This window comes from Chaetodon trifascialis, chromosome 5 (genome assembly GCF_039877785.1).
Source record: "Chaetodon trifascialis isolate fChaTrf1 chromosome 5, fChaTrf1.hap1, whole genome shotgun sequence".
Lineage (NCBI taxonomy): Eukaryota > Metazoa > Chordata > Actinopteri > Chaetodontiformes > Chaetodontidae > Chaetodon > Chaetodon trifascialis.
This window is the reverse complement of record NC_092060.1, coordinates 21,406,143-21,424,266: the sequence shown is the minus strand read 5'-3', so window position 1 is coordinate 21,424,266 and position 18,124 is coordinate 21,406,143. Positions and strand designations below refer to the sequence as shown.

General features: G+C 41.8%; 1 protein-coding gene across 1 annotated transcript in view; it reads left to right on the top strand.

The window, feature by feature from the left end:
- Positions 1–17,974, top strand: part of tnmd (tenomodulin) — a 43,827-nt gene extending 25,853 nt beyond the window's left edge. Inside the window, exons 3-7 of the mRNA XM_070963006.1 lie at positions 982–1,122; positions 5,622–5,729; positions 12,185–12,344; positions 13,277–13,371; positions 17,503–17,974. Coding sequence (XP_070819107.1) covers positions 982–1,122; positions 5,622–5,729; positions 12,185–12,344; positions 13,277–13,371; positions 17,503–17,712 — 714 coding nt within the window. The 3' untranslated portion in view covers positions 17,713–17,974. The remainder of the gene's footprint in view (positions 1–981; positions 1,123–5,621; positions 5,730–12,184; positions 12,345–13,276; positions 13,372–17,502) is intronic.
- Positions 17,975–18,124: the final 150 nt, after the last annotated feature.

The window sequence follows — 18,124 nt, the reverse complement described above, 5'->3', positions numbered from 1 at the left end:
TGATGAAACCTCTGCACAGCAGCCAAAGGTAGCAAACAGCCGGTAAATATAGAGAATGAATATTGGCTTGGATTCATCAGGTAGCTACAACATCACTCACAATTAATGTGGTTTTGCTTCTGGGTGTGTAAATAGGCAACTGTTTACTAACTTGTCCTGCAAAAAATCTTTATAAAGTGATACTATGTCAATGTGTTTGCAACTTGTGCTGCCCCCAAGTGGCCAACAAAATCAATGACCGCAGTTTGAACTTGCTTCAGATGTGTATGGCGAGTATTTTCAGACTCCTTGTTCGGCGGGATTCATTTCACTTCATTATTCAGTCTGACATCGTATTCCTGTCAGCTGTTTTCCGTTTGATTGATTCTTTTCAATTGGAAGCAAGTAACAAGCGATCGCAAGCGACATATGAATCCAGTCGTCGTCATTTTCAGTCAAGCCGCGGTACCGGTTGTTAGGAGCATTAACATTATGTTTTTCACGACGATTGGCGGTTGATTTAAAGGTTGTTATTGCTGTAAGTTGATTTATAACAGAGATTGCTGTGTCTGTATAACCTGCACAGACACAGCAATCTCACGTACACTTGTTGCCAATTCCTTGTGGCGTTTTTCGGTAGTTATTTTTCTGGATCTGGCACAGGAAGATGACCCTAACGTCCCCATTCTACAAAAACTCTCATTGGCCTGGTTGTTTTTCCAACCTGGGAAACAGCTGTCAACGCCAGACCTATTTGAATCGCTGAAAAAAACCTGAGATGCAGGCAGCTATTCAGAAGCCTGAACAGAATATTCTTACGTTCAGCACAGAGCTGTTCAATGATGAACCATTGTGACTGTCATTGTTGGTGCTTTTACTGACCTTTTACTGTCCTTTGGCACAGAAGGATGATACAGCCAATGAAAAATACACACATCTGCAATGATCTATTGTATTCTATTATATTGTATTTGTACTTAAGGGTTGTTTGTGTCATTGCAGGTGTATGACCATCAGTACAAAGCTGTGTTGGATGGTGTAGAGACTGACAGCTTGATGGAGATTGACCCAGATCGGCGCATTGAGATCTTCAGAATGGGAAACGGGAGCCAGGAGGTTCTTGAGGTGCACGACTTCAAAAATGTGAGTAAAAGGTTAAACAAGGCCATGTAAGCCAGTCTTCTTCTCAGTGCTGTAATTGTATCTCATCTTCAGCATAGGAAGGATTATGATGTTCACATTCTGCCCTTTTTAAACAGCCTTCCTTTATAAACAGTAAAATGATTTAGATCATTAACTGTATTCCTTGGCATTGTGTGCATTTAGTGCACACACAGCAGCTCAGAAAGAAAACTGGTATTTTACTAAAAGACTGCTTTCTTCCTGTTAATTCTATACAGTAACTTCTTTGCAGTATGAAGGCAAACACCATTAAGTAGCCTATCTATCTGCATGTGTTTGTTTCTCACACCTTTTTCAACCATAATTTTGTCTTCAGCAGAACTCATTAACTTACCTTTCATTCCTAAATCCTGCTCGAGTGTGCAGGAGGTTACACATGCTACACCTCAGAAAAGGAAGCATGCTGCTTGACTGGATAATGAATGCTCTTACTTTCACATCATTATTTACTGTGAAATGTTGGGTTGCAAGGCTGAACGTCACAGGATTCACCTCATCCAAAAAAAAAAAAAACCTCCACTGAGTTGTTATTGTTTTTGTTACAATGGTATTCATGCATCTAAAATGTGTATATGATGGAAACCAAGCACAGCGCTGGAAAACTTTAACCTCCGCAATCAATCTCTCTATTTCTTTCTCTCTCTATCACCAAGGCCAGTTTGTGTGTGTGTGTGTGTGTGTGTGTGTGTGTGTGTGTGTGTGTGTGTGTGTGTGTGTGTGTGTGTGTGTGTGTGTCCCACATACCCACACACACATGAATAAACACACATGCCTGTTGCTTGTTCCACTTCCTGTTAGTGAAGCACATCCCCTGAGGAGATTTGTTTGATTCAGTGCTCCACCATGGAAGACTAAGAAACAAGCGAGTGAGCAGAGTAATTCAAACCTTATTGTGAGGGGAAAAGGGAAGGAAAATCACACACAACATACAATAGGTTATACTAAGTGGTAGCTTGTGCACTGATGTTAGAATAGATTTCTCTAATACAAAAAAAGAGGATGTTGCATGTTATTACACATAGCAAAGCCACCACTAAAACAGTCTCCATCAAGCCTGAGGGCTGTGTGAGGAATGGAAAATGAGGGGATTATGCCACCAGGACCATGGACCACAGGAAAAATCCATTCACTATTGTTTCAAACCAATACTACAGTCATTTTAACAAGAGAGAGAGAGAAAGAGAGAGGAAAAAAAGCTGGAGAAAGAACATCCTGAGAGAGAACCACCAGGGTCATTTTTACATTAAAATAAACTCATAATAAATATTCTTGACAAGTGAACAAAAGCACATTTTGGAAAATTGGCCTGAAACTTGTTCTGAAAATTTAGTTCAATAAAATGACAAACTGCTTTGGAGTTACAGCACAAATTAGTGTACAAATTTTTACTGTGTAGTCATGATGAGACATTTATAACAGCATGTATTTTGGATATTTCTTAAAGCAGAATCTGCAGCATTTATTGATTAGAGATTTCATATAGAATATATGAATATGCATAGTTGTTTCTGTTATATCACCAGGGCTTAGTAATGTTATGTTTCCCATGTAGGCAATGTAAATATCTATCCAGTATCATGGTTTAAAAGAGGCATGGGCAAGAGACAGTGTACAACGTGGACACGTCTGTCTGATCACAGGACTGATACAAATAGACAAATAGGATGCTGAAATCATCAAACACAACATAATATAATAATATCTAGTATTGGACAGATGAAATTGCAACATAGATGTTATTTAGAAAATTCAACACTATAATGTTAGTGTCTAATGCCAAATTTCGTCAATGTACCAGCTTTGCTAGTCGTATAGTGCAATGCTATGGTAATGTTAGTTTATGTGCTTTTACACGAGTAGTTTTTTTCTAGGGTTAGGCGTAAGATTAAGTTGTAACTTATGTCTGTGTTTGAAATATTTTATCTTAAAATATTAGTAGCACAGTTGCACCAGCTGAAATAGTTCCAACGTAGACATAAGCTACAACTTGAATTTTACACCAAGTCCTGAGAGGATGTAAAGTTCTCCGTGAAATAATTGTTGGCATAGCCCATCGTTTTGAACGGATAAGTTGAAGGATGCAGAAGCAAGGTAACAAAACACTATAAAGCTAACAAAAAAAAATCAAAAGCCGCCAAAAAAAACTGGGAGGCTAACAAAACAGTGTAAAGCAAACAAACCAAGCAAGCTAACAAAACACTCACAAGCTAACAAAATGCTGGCAAGCTAACAAAACAATTGCAAGCTAACAAAAACTAGCAGGCTAATAAAACAAAAGAAAGCTAAAAAGAAAAACAGCAAATACAACAAACTAACAAGCTAAAAAAGACACATAGTTTAACTTAATTGTTTAAAATGCTAAATATTGTAGCAGACTTTCGTATGGTTAAATGAAGAAAAAATGCTGAGTATGAAATAATGACAGAAAAATGAAACTGTCGGCCAACTTAATTGGCTGTGGCTTATCCACCTAGTTAAACAATGCTAGGTAAACTTTAGCTTAGTCATATAAATGTGCTTCTTTGACAGTGACAGTATCTTTCACTGTGTATGAAATACTGTACTATAAGGGTTATATATTTTTTTATGTCTCTTGTAGTCAGTGCCGTCTCCCTTTCTGATAGCCTTTAGCCATGAGGATGTGGTGGTCAGAATTTAAAATGAAAGCTAACCTTTATTTTCTTCAGTGCACTGTACACTATGTACACTGTGCTGTATCCATTTCTCAGAGCAAATAATATGGAAATAACAAAAATCCCCTCCAGCATTCATCTCTCCAAAAATTATTTAGAGCATTTTTTAAATCCACGACTGCAGGAAAACTACTGATGATTTTGATGATAGCCTGCGGTAGCACTACTTCCTGCTTATATTTTGCTGATCCACTCTAACATTGTGGCTGTTACCAATGTACAGGCTAGCCAAACACAAGCTTACAAGCAGACACAGGCATGCTGATTATATGTACTATGTTAAATGATATATAATACGATTTTATACATTAAACTATTTTCATGCTGTCGTTTAAATCCTTTAAAGATTATGACTGTAAGTTGGATATTCGATGATAAAATAATGACCCTTAAATACATGAATTATGTTGATAACATCAAGGCATCGAACGAATACCTGCTCACATCAGCTCTTTATTCATGCGAGCTGAATGATGCATGCAGTCACGTGTTTTCTGTTCTCTTGAATAGACACAGATGAGCATCTTGCACATGGATACGCCAAGTGAATATTTCAACATTGTCTGTTATAATGACATTGCTTTTCCATTTCTCATCCCCGTGTTAATGTGTCTTTCTTAATTTTCTGATTGACCAACCCCAGTAATCATTGTATCTCATCACAACATTGCCCTCTCCTCTTCTGCTGCAGCTTACAATTCAGTAGACCCAAATTAAACAGAGACTCATCACAATAAAGCCCGGCATAAACATTATGCTTTTGTGCTTGAGACTATTATTGCTCCATCCTTTTTCCACACAGATGAAATTACATGCGGTAGTTTATGACAGGCATCACTTTGTATCATGTCTTGTGCAGCTGGTATCTGGTTTTCGGAGTGACAGCTCCACAGAAAATGTAGAAACAGCACCCACATGGTCAAGTTAACTGATTCAAGGGAGATGTCATAGCAATCACCGTGTTACTGTAATTAAATTTAGATTGAATCAAGTCCATTTTCATGGTACCGCTCATACAATTTTCATTTGACGCAATTTTAAAGCAGCTATGGCAGATGTAGATCCTGACGTCTGTTCTAATACAGTCTGCTGAATGAGCAGCTCTACTCTGCGAAAAATAAATTGAATGCAATCTGATCTACTGAAAGTCTTTCAGACTTATTCCGGCTGAATATCTTAGATTAACATAGAATGGCAGCGAGAAAGAATTAACAGATCTTTTTTGCGTATTGAGGCTCTGTGTGTCAGACTGAATAGAGCTACAGCCCACATGGTGGAGGATCATCAGTGGAGCTGAAGAGAGTGACTCCACACTTGACTGCACAGATTAAGAGAGTGACAGGGACCTATGACTGCCTAATTCAATGGGGGCACTCTCTATAGAAAACACTTCATTCTCAACAATGTCACTTGGCTCTCCTGTGCGATACATCCGGCTATAAAGCATTATACAGCCACAGTGAAACACCCCCGACTTTTCACTTCTATTCAGCTTGAAAGCAAGAGCTGTGTTGCAAGGGCCAAGCAGTCATCAATTTTATACCATGCCAAAAGAAAAAAAAAAAAAAAGATCAAAACACACCTCTTCTCACTCATTGGGTTTTAACTTCTTTGACTTTTTTAAGAGCTTTGATTATCAGCAAAAAGCTGAGCGTTTTAAAATGATCGCCCCAGCAGTTATGGGATATCCACATCACAGAGAGCTAATGAATGATACATATATCTGAATTTCTAAGCATGCCTTCATTTCTTTTTCTTTTTTCAAAGGGGATCACTGGGATCCGGTTTGCCGAACATCAGAGGTGCTACATCAGGACCCAAACTAGGAAACTACCCACAGTGGCAGAGGTGGAGGCTGAGGACACAGAGTTACTGGTACGCCTCCTCCCTTGGCTGTCTGTACCTCAGACTCTCTGTAGTCCTATAGAGGCTGTCATGCATATTGTAGGTAGATAACCAGAGTTGTGTGAGCACCACACAAATCCCCAGCCTGTCCATCTTATCCTATCTCCCCCCGCCCCTCTCACTGAAGAATAAACTGGGGTTTGTGGTGCCTGTGAAACCGTCAGAAAGCTACCCACAAACCCATAGCTTCTTTGTGGCTCACATCAAATGGTGTTTGCTGTCAATCTTGAGCCAATATTAATTTTTAATCGTCTCCTCCAAAGGCTCTACCCAAATAGCCTAAAGGGGGAAGGGTGCAAGAGAGGTCTGAGTGAGAGGTAAGCCATTAAAATGGTATTTTTTAAAAGATGATTTCTTTGTAAAATTCACAAGGCTCCCTCTCTAAGTTTAGAGTGATTCATTTTTTTCCTCTTATAGTTCTATGTGAACTTCGGCAAAAGGAATGGAAGAGATTCAATCAATCAAAATTCCCAATTTTTCAGTGTCACAGTGCAATTCACTGAGTGGGCTGTATGTTCAAAGAGAAAATCCTTCTCTCAAATGTCTCTTCTGCTTGCATACTCTCATTTACATTTCACATTGTAGCTGGGAAGAAGTACAGTAGCTGGCAAATATCTTACACTCACAGCTTCATTTTAAAAACAGAATAAGCCAATTGTAAGTCCAAACAAAACCCAGTCTCAGTTTTAACTTTAAGAACACAAGCTGTTACGCCCAAAAACCAAACGCTGTTTTTTTTCCCCCTCTCATCTTCATAATGTCTGATCCATGTTTACAGATACTAATTGCCAAGGCAGCACCATATGTCCATGCCATTTCTGTCTTCTTTTGTGCACTGTGAAGCCTAATTGGTTTAATTCACAGCTCCAAAGTGAATCATCTAAGGCCAGGAAGACTAGGGCTCATATCGGTAGTTATGGAAGCCTGTATTACGACTACCATGAGTAAAAATAGATGGCTGTGCATCATGATCAATAACATAAGAATTCGAAAGATGTTTTTAAGCTGTGGTTTGCATTAAGTTGTTCTAATCAGTAACTAGAACGGACTGCTACAGTCTTGCCTTATGAGGTGACACTGAAGTACATCCACCAAGAAGCCTTGAATCAACTGTCAGGCTAAGTTGTGATAATCAGGCAGCAAAACATGCAAGAAATTACATTTATATACTTCTAATCTGTGGTATCAAGTACATTGCTGCCTGGATATCCACATATGCAACTTTTGTTCAAGTTTTGCTACTGCAAGCTCACCACAGGGAGGCGCTCAAAAACGCTTTAGCTGCCAAGCTGCTTCTGTATTACAAAAGAAGAACATTGTACAACGGTATTTACAAAAAAGTTGGGACCCTTTGTAAAATGGAAATAGAATGTGATGATCTGCAAAACACAGAAAGCCCATGTTTCTTTGAAAATAGCACAACATAGACAACATATCAAATGTTGAAACAGAAATGTCGTTGTTTTTGAAAATGATGGATTTGATGTCAGCAACATGTTTCAAAAGGCTGGGACAGGCTCATGTTTGCCTTCCCTGAAAAAGACATCATCTACTTAGCAGCATATGTTGCTCCAAAACCTGTAGACATGGTTCAGCATTAATGGTGCCTCACAAATGTGCAGGTTAGCGATGCCATGTGCACTAACGCCCCCCCCCCATACCATCATGGATGCTGGCTTTTGAACTGTGCACAGATAACGTGGATGGATGGTCCCTCTCCCCTTTAGCCCTTAGGACACTGTGTCCATGATTTCCAAAAAAAATTTCAAATGTTAGACAGACAACAGGATAGTTTTCCTCTTCAGCTCAGTCCATCTTAAATGAGCTCGGGACCAGAGTGGGCAGCTGCGTTACTGGATCAGGTTTATATATGGTTCTGTAAATCCACAAATTCTTTGCAATTTCAGACTGAGAACCATTTTTCTTAAATTGTTGCACTACTTTATCAGTGCAGTCTGTCACAGAGTGGTGAAGCCCTCCCTGCCTCGACACTCAGCATCTCTGCGAGGCTCTTTTTATACCCAGTCATGTTACTCACCTGTTACCTGTTAACCTAATTCACTGTGAGATGTTCCACCAGCTGTTTTCTTTTAGCATTTCACAACTTTCCCAGTGTTTTGTTGTCCAAACTTTTTTAAAAATGTGTTGTTGACATTCAATTCTAAACGAGGATATCATTTTAAAAAAATGATATTTCTCATTTAATTATTTGATGTTGTCTTTGTGCTATTTACAATTAAATGTGGGTTTTCAGTGATCATCACATTCTGTTTCTATTTATGTTTTACACAGCATCCCAGCTTTTTTGGACATGGGGTTGTAGGAAAACATGAAATATCGTTTGCCTCATAGCATAATTGCCTAAGTCATTTTTTAGCCAAATTGAGATATCTGCCTAACTCTACTCTCCTGACACTGCTGCTTCATCCTGCCTTTATTCCTGCCTAAACCTTAAAATATGACTTAGGCAATTATGCTATTAGGCTAACGATATGTCATAACTGAATGTTTTGATCATAATTTCCAGGAACAGCTTGACATTTGGAATATACATTTATTCTCTTTCATGCCAAGAGTTAGATGAAGACATTGAGACCGCCTCATGTCTTTCTGGCAAATGTGACGCTTCAGTCAACCCTTTAGCTGGCTTAGCATAAAGACTGGAGAAAGGGGGAAACGGCTAGTCTGCCTCTGTCCAAAGGTAAAAGAATCTGTTTTTCTACTTTAATCCATGCATATACCAAATCGTGATCTTACGAGCCGTTATCTCCTGGACAACAGGGCGCAGTAACTTCCTGCCATTTGTGCTGGTTGCCAGGCAACCTCATGGCGGCAACTCCCAGACACCAGGAAGTCACAATGTGAAACCAAGAGAGATTTCTAATGATGTATGGTTAAACTAATAAATGCAGATGATGTAGACAGTTCTGGTGTGCACTGGAATATTTATGTTTCTATTACCACATTGTGCCTGCACCCTGGAAAATGGATGAACCAATGGCTGAGCAGTGGGCCGTCGTCAACTGACAGACATGACGGTGGTGTTGATCTTCTCATCTAATTCTCAGCTAGAAACCAAATAAAGATGTTTCCCAAAATGTCACACTAAATACTCTGCTGACATATTTAAGATACCATACAAATGCCATGCAGTATTCCTCCACCAAATCCATCTGAGGTAAGTTCATTTTTGTTCTGCTGCTATCACTGCAGAGAATGCTTTCTCAACAAAAATACTGGATTGTGCAAGAGAAACACAGTAGATATCCAGGGAGCATATTTAGGTAATAAACACTGACCTTGGCCTGACCTCACCAAGGTCTTTCCTCACATTCGACGGCAGCCCCTGATCCGTCCTCTGTGAGAATCCACCCACGTGTGACCCGAGAGAAGATCAGCACAAGTTCCACTTCATGTGGTGAAACACATGAAGCTCACAGGGGTTAAAGCCAAGCACTAATGGTTCCTAGCTCAACCCAGCCACAGGCTTTTAGGAAAGAGGGCTCAGAGCAGCCGTGGCAGGCTTTACAGCCGAAGTGAAAAACAATGGCAAAAATTGCGGAAAAACTGCAAGCGGCTGATAAGGAAATGCAGCCCCTGCGAGGGAGAACCAGGTGACAAACATGAATTGTTTGCCAGGATTTTTTCCTCCCTTTTCAATTTGCCTCCTCTATGAAATGTCTGAGGAGTAATCCCTGAGCTTCATTCCAGTTCCCCCAGTCTGACACAGAAACCAGCATCTGCCTCCCTCACACTCCTTAACATTGTCAATGGATGCTGCTTGCTCCATTAAACAGCCACTTAATATGGATGACCAAAGCTCACCCAGCAACCCAAAACCTCCCACTCAGACAACAACTGCAAGCAGAAAAACAGTGAGAAACAACACACAGCAGAGGATGTGACTACACCAAAGTCCTGCAGGCATCCAGTACAGTTTGTTTTGTCTCATATTTGTCTGCGTGAAGATATGAGCTCAATAACAGGATGACCAGTGAGCCATAAGGCCTGCTCACACCAGGAAGTGGCCCAACAAAATTCATCCATGAGTCCTTGCAAAGTAGCGACTACTAGTTAGGGTTAGTTAGTAAACGAGTGCTAACATGCTAACCAGTCACGTTCATGCTAGCGCTGGTCATCACAGCCACTCTGAGTCTTTTAATTCTATTCAAGTTAGCACGCTCGCTAGTACAGTTGCTAACAGGACAATAAGCAGTAAGTTCACGCAGGTCATTCAAAAGATGTATCTGACTGTTAACGATCCCTCTTTTCCGAAGCAGTTTATCCTGACACAACTATAACAGCTTCCTCTATTTTGGATTCTCCGGCTGTCTGTTCCCTCAAAGGTCAGCACCATCAAGACAGTTTGCTATTTGTCAGTGGTGCATATTTGCATGTCAAAGTTCACCAAAGTTGAACTCAATCTCAAAATTCGCATAGATTTACTTTTCCCCCACTAACAAATCCACTTGAGATGAATTGATTTCTTCCATGAATTTTCACTGTTTTTAAATGCTTGTGTGACCAGGCCTTCGGTGCCCTTAAGCAAGTGCCAGCTCTCTCATTATAAGTTGCTTGAATATGGATGTCAACTAAAATTCACCACCTGGTGTACTGCATAATAACAACACCCCTGCCTGTGTTATGTGCACTGTGTGAAAGCTCATGGGTATCATGAGAAAATCTTTGTTGATCTCTGGCAAACATTGCACCACTTTAAACAATGTGTCATGTAGGCAGTGTTTCCCCACTTGGGACACAGTGGCAGGAGAGGGTAAATTCATTAACTACAGCACAACTGGTGTATAATTAAGTTGTGCACTGTAGGCGGAAAGAATACATACACCCAGAGCAGGCCACATAAAACAAATTACCATCATTCCCAAGGTCTAACACTCGATAAAAAGTTGCTTGTGTTCTAATAATATATCATTTGTCAATAGTAAAATGGAAGAGCCTTTCAGAAGTGTGTATAAACCAGAGGACTGTAATCATGTTGTCTTTGTGCTTGTCAACTGGCATTTAGAAATCCCTGCCCCATGCTAAAATGCTGACCTTTACCACTTCCCCTCAGGCCCTCTCCTGCAAGTTATTGGAGTCGTTTCTCAACTGTGAAGTCAAAGTCATGTTGCGAGCCCCCTGTCGTGACCTCCATTTACTTTCCAGAGAAGACTCACTTGGCTTCAGTGGTTAAGAGGTCCAATTAGAGAGTGCTGTTTGTGTTCCTCGGGTTTGATTTTAATATCTGCAGGCATGGCAATGGTGAGCTCGATGCCAACGCACCCCCTCCGCTGTTCCATCGCAACCCCACTACACCAGTCCTCCGAGTCATCATTAGTCTACTGGCCGGCGCTTAAAAGTGGGGGAAAGTGTGTCAAAAGCTTGGGCAAGACACCTCCCGTGCCGAAACGCAATCTTTGATGTGAGAGGAGCCTTTTTTTTTTTTTTTTGTGTGTGTCTCTGCAGGTCACAACTGTGTCGCTCGATGACAAACAAGAAGCAGCATGGAAAGCGAAATTCTAATTCAAGCGAGAGTGTCAGGGTGAACATGAGGGAGGGGGCACGACCCAATATAAATGATTCTTGCTCCTACTATAGCCCCAGGATTCTACGTCAAGCTTAACTAATGTGCAATTAAGCTTTAGACTGGGAGAAAATCACCTTGTAAAAACATTTGTCAAGTGAACTGTTTTTCTGTTCTGGGTTGCTAATTAACAAGGGAATGGGAAGAAGGGTTTGTTTGTGTGTGTATTTACATATACATGAAGAAAATAAATATCTCCACTGTTAGGGGAGAGCATTACCAAACCCCCTTCATATGTCTCTATTAGACAACACTGACATGTAGTCCCTATCATTAAGCAATAATAGTTTACTTTACAGCTCATGAACTACAGTATCAACAAATTAAGCCCACTGATAGTGCTGGGTGCCAAGCGAAGCATTGTGGTGGAGGAGGAGGGAGGGAAGGAGGGAAGGGGGGAGGAGAACGCAAGGCTTTATTGTGTCTGTCACATTAAACGATATTGCCGCCACACTCAGAGTAATGAAGACCACTTCTAAAGTCATTTAAAAGTCAAATCATCACTGTCTGTGAATTTCAATGATGTATAATAGAAAGAGCATGCCGGAGGCTTGAGAAGAGGGTGAGAGAGGGAAAGAGGAGAGAGTCAGGGCAGTGGGAGTCAGGAGTCAGGAAGTTGCCGCCCTCTCGGTGGACAGAAAGGTGATAGATAAAACAATGAGGCCTGTGCTGCTGCGTGGCTCAGGGGAGGAGGAGAGTGCAAATGCAGGACAATGCTTTGTGTGGGGCACGGCCATTTTCGCAAGCTCTGACATGCTATAGTGTGTGTGTGTGTGGGGGTGTGTGTGTGTGTGTGTGTGTGTGTGCGTGCGCGTGCGTGTGTGTCTGTGGTGTTTTATAGGAGGATGAGACCAACACCATGGATATGAAGGTGGATGACTCCCAAGTGTGGGTTCCTGCTGAGGAGCCCATCGTTAACTCAGCCTTCCTCTTTGACTCCAAGATCTGGGAGATTTGCCAGGAGCTGCCCATCCACTGGATCCATCCCTCTTCTCTGAGCGGTGAGAGCAGGGGGCATCTCTGCCTCTAAATGCAGACTATTAACACTCTCGCTGGAGGGCATTCCCTCAGGCCACATGCAGGTCTGTAGAGACCACCAGAGTTCCCAACCAGATGAGCTTCCAGTCTGAGTCACTCTGCATGTTTGGAAAAATGAGACACTGGTGGGCAGTGTGCAGAAGAAGCATCCAGATCTTTCTATTCAAATTAAAGTACAGAGGATTAGTAGTTAAGAAAAAATTATATATATGAAAAAAAAACTATACTGACCTGTGCTTTAACATGTAGCATCTTGTTACATGACCTATTCTATATGATGATCAGATGGTGTTTTGTGCTGCAAGAAAATAGATATTATGTAGTTTTGTAAGGCTTGAAAGTCTTTTTTTTACATAAAGTGAGACAAATCCTTATGTAAGATTATTTCAACCTGTTCTGATAAGAATCAACTTCAAATCAAATAAGGACGAGAAACACTTCAGATGCTGAACTTCTCATTTATTTTACCATACGCAGGTTACTGTGTCGAGGCAATGCATGTATAACGCAGGGAAAAAGTTTAATAATCTGTACTGAAGTGCAGTACTTGGTAAGAAGTAACTTAGTTACATCCCATCAGTGCTAACATCTGGAGATTTGATTTTTAGGGGTTTATTTTCCTCAAAAGTATATGTAAGCTTTACTAATTGTGGAAAATGAGTGTGTTAGTATCACAACAGCAGCAACACCACAGTTTGACAGAAGCACTAAAAAGCTTGGAAAGAATTCGAGCGTATTTCTCCCAAATGTTAGTAATTAACATCAAGCCACTGGGAAAAAGTGTACAAGCCAAAAATGTAATCTCAGAGCTTTCTCATTGTACTTCAAACAATAGAAAAACTGCTGCAAGCATACAAACGTCTCTTCTCTTTACTTGCTCTGCCTGTGAATTCAGACGCTGAGCTGGACAACGTGGATGCGCCGGACGCGGAGGTCACAGGTCAGCGCTTCACCCGCGACGTCGTGGATCACGTTCCCGTAAACGACTATGTAAGTGGGCCCCTCTGCAACACGCCAACCAGGGACCACACCACCAGATACAGTAAAGTGACTTCAATCAGCTCCAGCTCTGCCTCGACTCTGTCTGCATATAAATCGCTCACTAATTGATGTTAAAACTGACTTTGTGCACCAGAGGGCATAGCAATTGCTCTATATATCTGTTTAAGTAAGGCCAGTTCATTGAAGACTCCCTTAATGTCTCTCCATTAATTGAGAGGAATATCCAGCCTTTCAAAGGCAGCAACTTGTGCCTTACAGCACCCGTTAGTTCCTTTTTTTACTTCCTTTTTTCTGAGGCAGCAGAGAGCTCTGCACAAAGGAGCACTCTGAAGGTCACTCATTGCTGCACAGATAAGTTACATTTATTAATAATGCTTTAATTATCAAAGCGTATAAAATGAATGGAAAGGCCAAGTGGCATATTTTGGTGTACTGCATGTAAACCACTCACTACTGTATGGTTAATTATCCCTGACTGCGAGGGAAAAACATAGAGCAGTATATTACAGGACTTATGCACTCATACTGACTCAAATAAATTCACAGTTTCATACCAAAGATGCCAGGAACATACGCAGGTACAAAGAAATGCGGCACACATGCGCACACAGCACTTACAGATGAACAGCCACTAAAGTTAAATTCAAGGATAATAAGTTGGGCTCCATCTCCTCCTCAGAGCTGAGAGAAACTGTGAGGTGACACGTGGAGAAATGAGACATCCTGTAATGTTGACATTTATCAGGCCCGTCCCAGAAACACCTCCCGCTCAACTCCTCAATTTCCCCCCAGCTTCTCTGTCTCCTTCCTCATCGTCTGTGGCAGGAGATGCAGCGCTATGCAATTAAAACATACCAGGGGATGAAATACTCGGCTCTCCTTTTGAAACGTTCTGCCTCTATCAGCTGAGTTATGCATACCACTGCTATCCATTCCAGCAGCAGCACATCCAGGCTCTGTTTGTGGGTCCGGTGATAACAAAGGCCTTTGTGGCCAAGCAGAGGGCAGACAGCAGTCTGTAATTGGGAGTCTGAACTCTCGCTCATTCCAGTGGGATGCCACATGTGTTAGCCAAACCTTTTCTTTTTTTTTTTTTTTTACTTCATTCAGAACTCATGTAAACGTGCACACAGTCAGCAAACCACCGAGCACACACACAGTCTGTTACTCACACTATTTCTCTTTCTACCTGCAGCCTTTCATCTATCATGCTCGCACACACCGAGCCTGGCGTATGAAAAACATGCGTGCACATCTGCGTTTCTGAATGTGAGTCTGAATTTCAGCGTCGCATCTTCTCATGTCTGTAAAGCAGAATAATTGTTTGAGTCCTTGTGACAGAGGCTGACAGATTTATGAATGTGGCCTTTGCCACAGCTGCCATGTCAGAGTGCAGTGTGTATCAGAGGTGGGCCTGGAAATTTCAAACTGAATAACTACCATCTGACAAGGCTGAAAGGATGGTACCACTGTCCTTGACCCATATAGCAAGGATGGGCTTCGGATATGAATTGACCTCACACACATACACGTGTAAACATGCTCGGTGTGTGTGTCGCGGTGTTTGTATGGTGTGTTAAAGTTGGACCAGCCTTGCAAACCTCTGGGAGCCATATTCAGGGTCAGGCTCGGATGGCTGTTCATGCATAACAGAGGTGCAGAAAAAGCTGAAGGAATTCAAATCCATGAATGCAGGAGCTGTTTGTGCCTCTGGAGAAATCTTTGCTCTGAAGCTAAGGCTCCTTATCGCTTTGGTAAACCGGCAGAGTTTACTGAAATACACAACTATCGTCTTATTCAATTACATCCAATTTCATTGTCATTCCACCTGACTGTAGAGCACAGTGAGATGAGAATCTGAGATCGCGACAAGTGGCGAGGCTTTCTCATATGTTGCACTGTCCTGTGCTTCTGTATAAAAACAACCCTTTTCGAATACAAAGCGGGGTATGAAACAGAAATGTTATCTCTGCCGTTTTGATCCCAGAATGAATGTGATGTGCTCTGCTATGAGATTTAATAACACATTCAGGCACGTGCTTCAAGCTCATGAAGAGCAGTGATCAGCGTGTGTGAAATAACACCAACAAGTGTGGAGATTAGAGGAGTCGTGCTTTGATTCATTACATCTTATTGAATGACTGACGCAGTTTTCTACTCTGCAGACTCATTCATATCCAGTGCCTCACATTATGCACAGAGGTGTCTCTGGGTGTGCGTGTGTATACGTGAGCTTGAGTGTGTGATGAAATCAGATGCAGCAAGGGGGTAATGGCTTTTACTCTTCATTAATGCTGCTTGTTTTTGAGTGACTGCCTCAGATTTCCCAAGGTGAACCATTCTTATCACCGCAGCATCCCACTAGAGACGGCAACTCAAAGCCAGAGTGATTAATATGTACCCTCCGTTTTAAAAGGATAGCTCTGATTAATTGTCTTTAAGGTACAATGCTGCCTATTGGCTGTTTGTTTTGATAAACGCGGCATCATTTGAATAAAATATTTTCTTCATTTTCCGAGCCGGAGCTCCAGATTTCGTAACAGCCCAGTTTGGGCTGTGAGGAACAGATAAGATTATCATTGGTCCATTGACAGCTTTCGTGTTGTTTCCATAACAGATTGTTGCCTGGAAGCTGATGACCTGAAACTTGACTGAAACAATAAATCATTAAAAGCCTACCTGCGCTTGTCATAGTAATAAATCAAACCCAGCTATACTAGATATCATCTGTCGCAGCCTTTTATATGTGTTTCAAGTGTGTCTCACGAGTGTGTAATTTTACTCAGTTTATCATAGCTCACATCAAATGCATGGTGTACTCTTTTATGAGTCATGCTTATGTGGAATTTATTGTTATGTGATTGTAGTCTGCTAGCTGCTGCAGAAAAGAAAACAAACACACCGTGTGTAAAAACCACTGTGATTGACTACCCAGTGACTTATAGATGCAAGAAAACCCCCAATTCCCATACTTAATGTGGCAGGGGACTACAAGGACTCAGTTGTGTGTTCCTGCGGGTCCTGTCCTCAAACAATTCCCACACATTTTCTATTCCCGGCAGTGGATGTGTTTTGTTCTGCACTGTTGAATGTAGCTGAGTCATTGTAAGCACGTTGTAAGGATTATGCCAGTTTGAATGTGAAGTCATCGACTCCTGGATCCGAGCAGTTTAACGAGACGAGCGCTGGATTGTCTCTGGGGATTCATTTACTAAAAGAGATTGAAATGTGGTCAAATGCATACTGAGGGCAGTTGCTGCCTCAACTTGCACGGTGAGTTAAGTGGCACTTCTCCGAACCCCATTTGGAGTTGCTCTTGATCAAAGGCGTGTCACTCAGCCCCCGCGAGTCTACGAGGGCATGAACCAACCAGCACAATGGAAAAATCCAGGGGCCATTAATTCTACCCAATTTACCTTTCGTTTGGGTTTCATTTGGCCCCTCTATAAATTCAGAGGCAGCCAGCAAGAGCAAATGAAAGAATCCTTGTTAGGCGATCATTACTCTGCTAATTGCTTTAGGAATGTGCCATGCACTTAAAGTCAAGGTCAGGGGGAGGGCGCCAAGATGCAGGGAGCTCTAATTTGAATGCTCTATTGGAGGAGGGGCTGCCATTTTGGTGCAGAGTGTGGGCTTCGGTCGAGGGAGCTAAGGGGTCAGAGATGAAAGAAATAGTGTAATTATGCTGGTAACTACCAACGTTAGCGTCCCTTTGATTGAAGATAGCGCCGACAGAGAAGCTGTGAATGCTGGATTTAGAGAGGGGTTATTGTGCAGCCAGCAGTTGTGCTACCTCTGCTATAATAGAAAGGTCAAGGGTATTATTTCATGTTTTATGCTCCCGGAGCTTAAATCAAGCTCGCTCACCCACACCGCTATCTTGATCTCTTTGTCACAGTCATCAAGCATGGCACAACTTTGCATTTCCACCGACATCAATTCTGATCTTTTCACTCTTGTTTGGTTTTTACATATACTCTGCTGACCTACAAGCAAAGCAGGCTCATCAATTCACGCCGTCCGCTCCTCTTCTTCCTCCTCTCCTGCCCTTGCCTTTGGGAGGACTGGCATTTGTCATGTGTGTGATTGTAACCCTGCCCACCCCTGTGTCCTCTGCAGAGAGACGTTGGAATTGAGCTGGATAACCGTCTGGATGAGCGCGGCTACTGCTGCCAGCACTGTCGTCGTGGTTACCGCTTCTGCCGCCGCTACCATGAGCCCCTGGGTGGCTTCAACCCATGGCCATACTACTACCAAGGAGGCCGGGTCATCTGTCAGGTTGTCATGCCGTGCAACTGGTGGATCGCCCGAATGCTGGGGAGGATCTGAAGAGGCCACGTGCTGTCTGGGATTTAAACTGTTTATGTCATTGCAGGTGCAAATTCTCCCTTTGATAAATATTCCAGACCACTTGTGAGACCAAAGCAGTCCATTGCACACAATTATTAACCAATCTGAAAGTTGGCCAATTGAGATTTAGTCGGTCTGAACAGTCTAAATGGCATTTGAGGAGTTTTGATTCTTTCTTAAAAGGCATCGGCCGTTTACAGCTGTCTCATTTTCTTTACTTATCTACCCATTTAGTATCCTTGCTGTTTGATCCTGTTGAATGGGTGCAATTTAGTTTGGATGGTGTCACCAGAAACTAATCTGCACTAGAAAACACTTCAGCTGTGTGTCCTTACTTTGTCATGCATTATTTTATTTTTTTTTTACTTTATGGGTTCAAAAAAGACGTGTT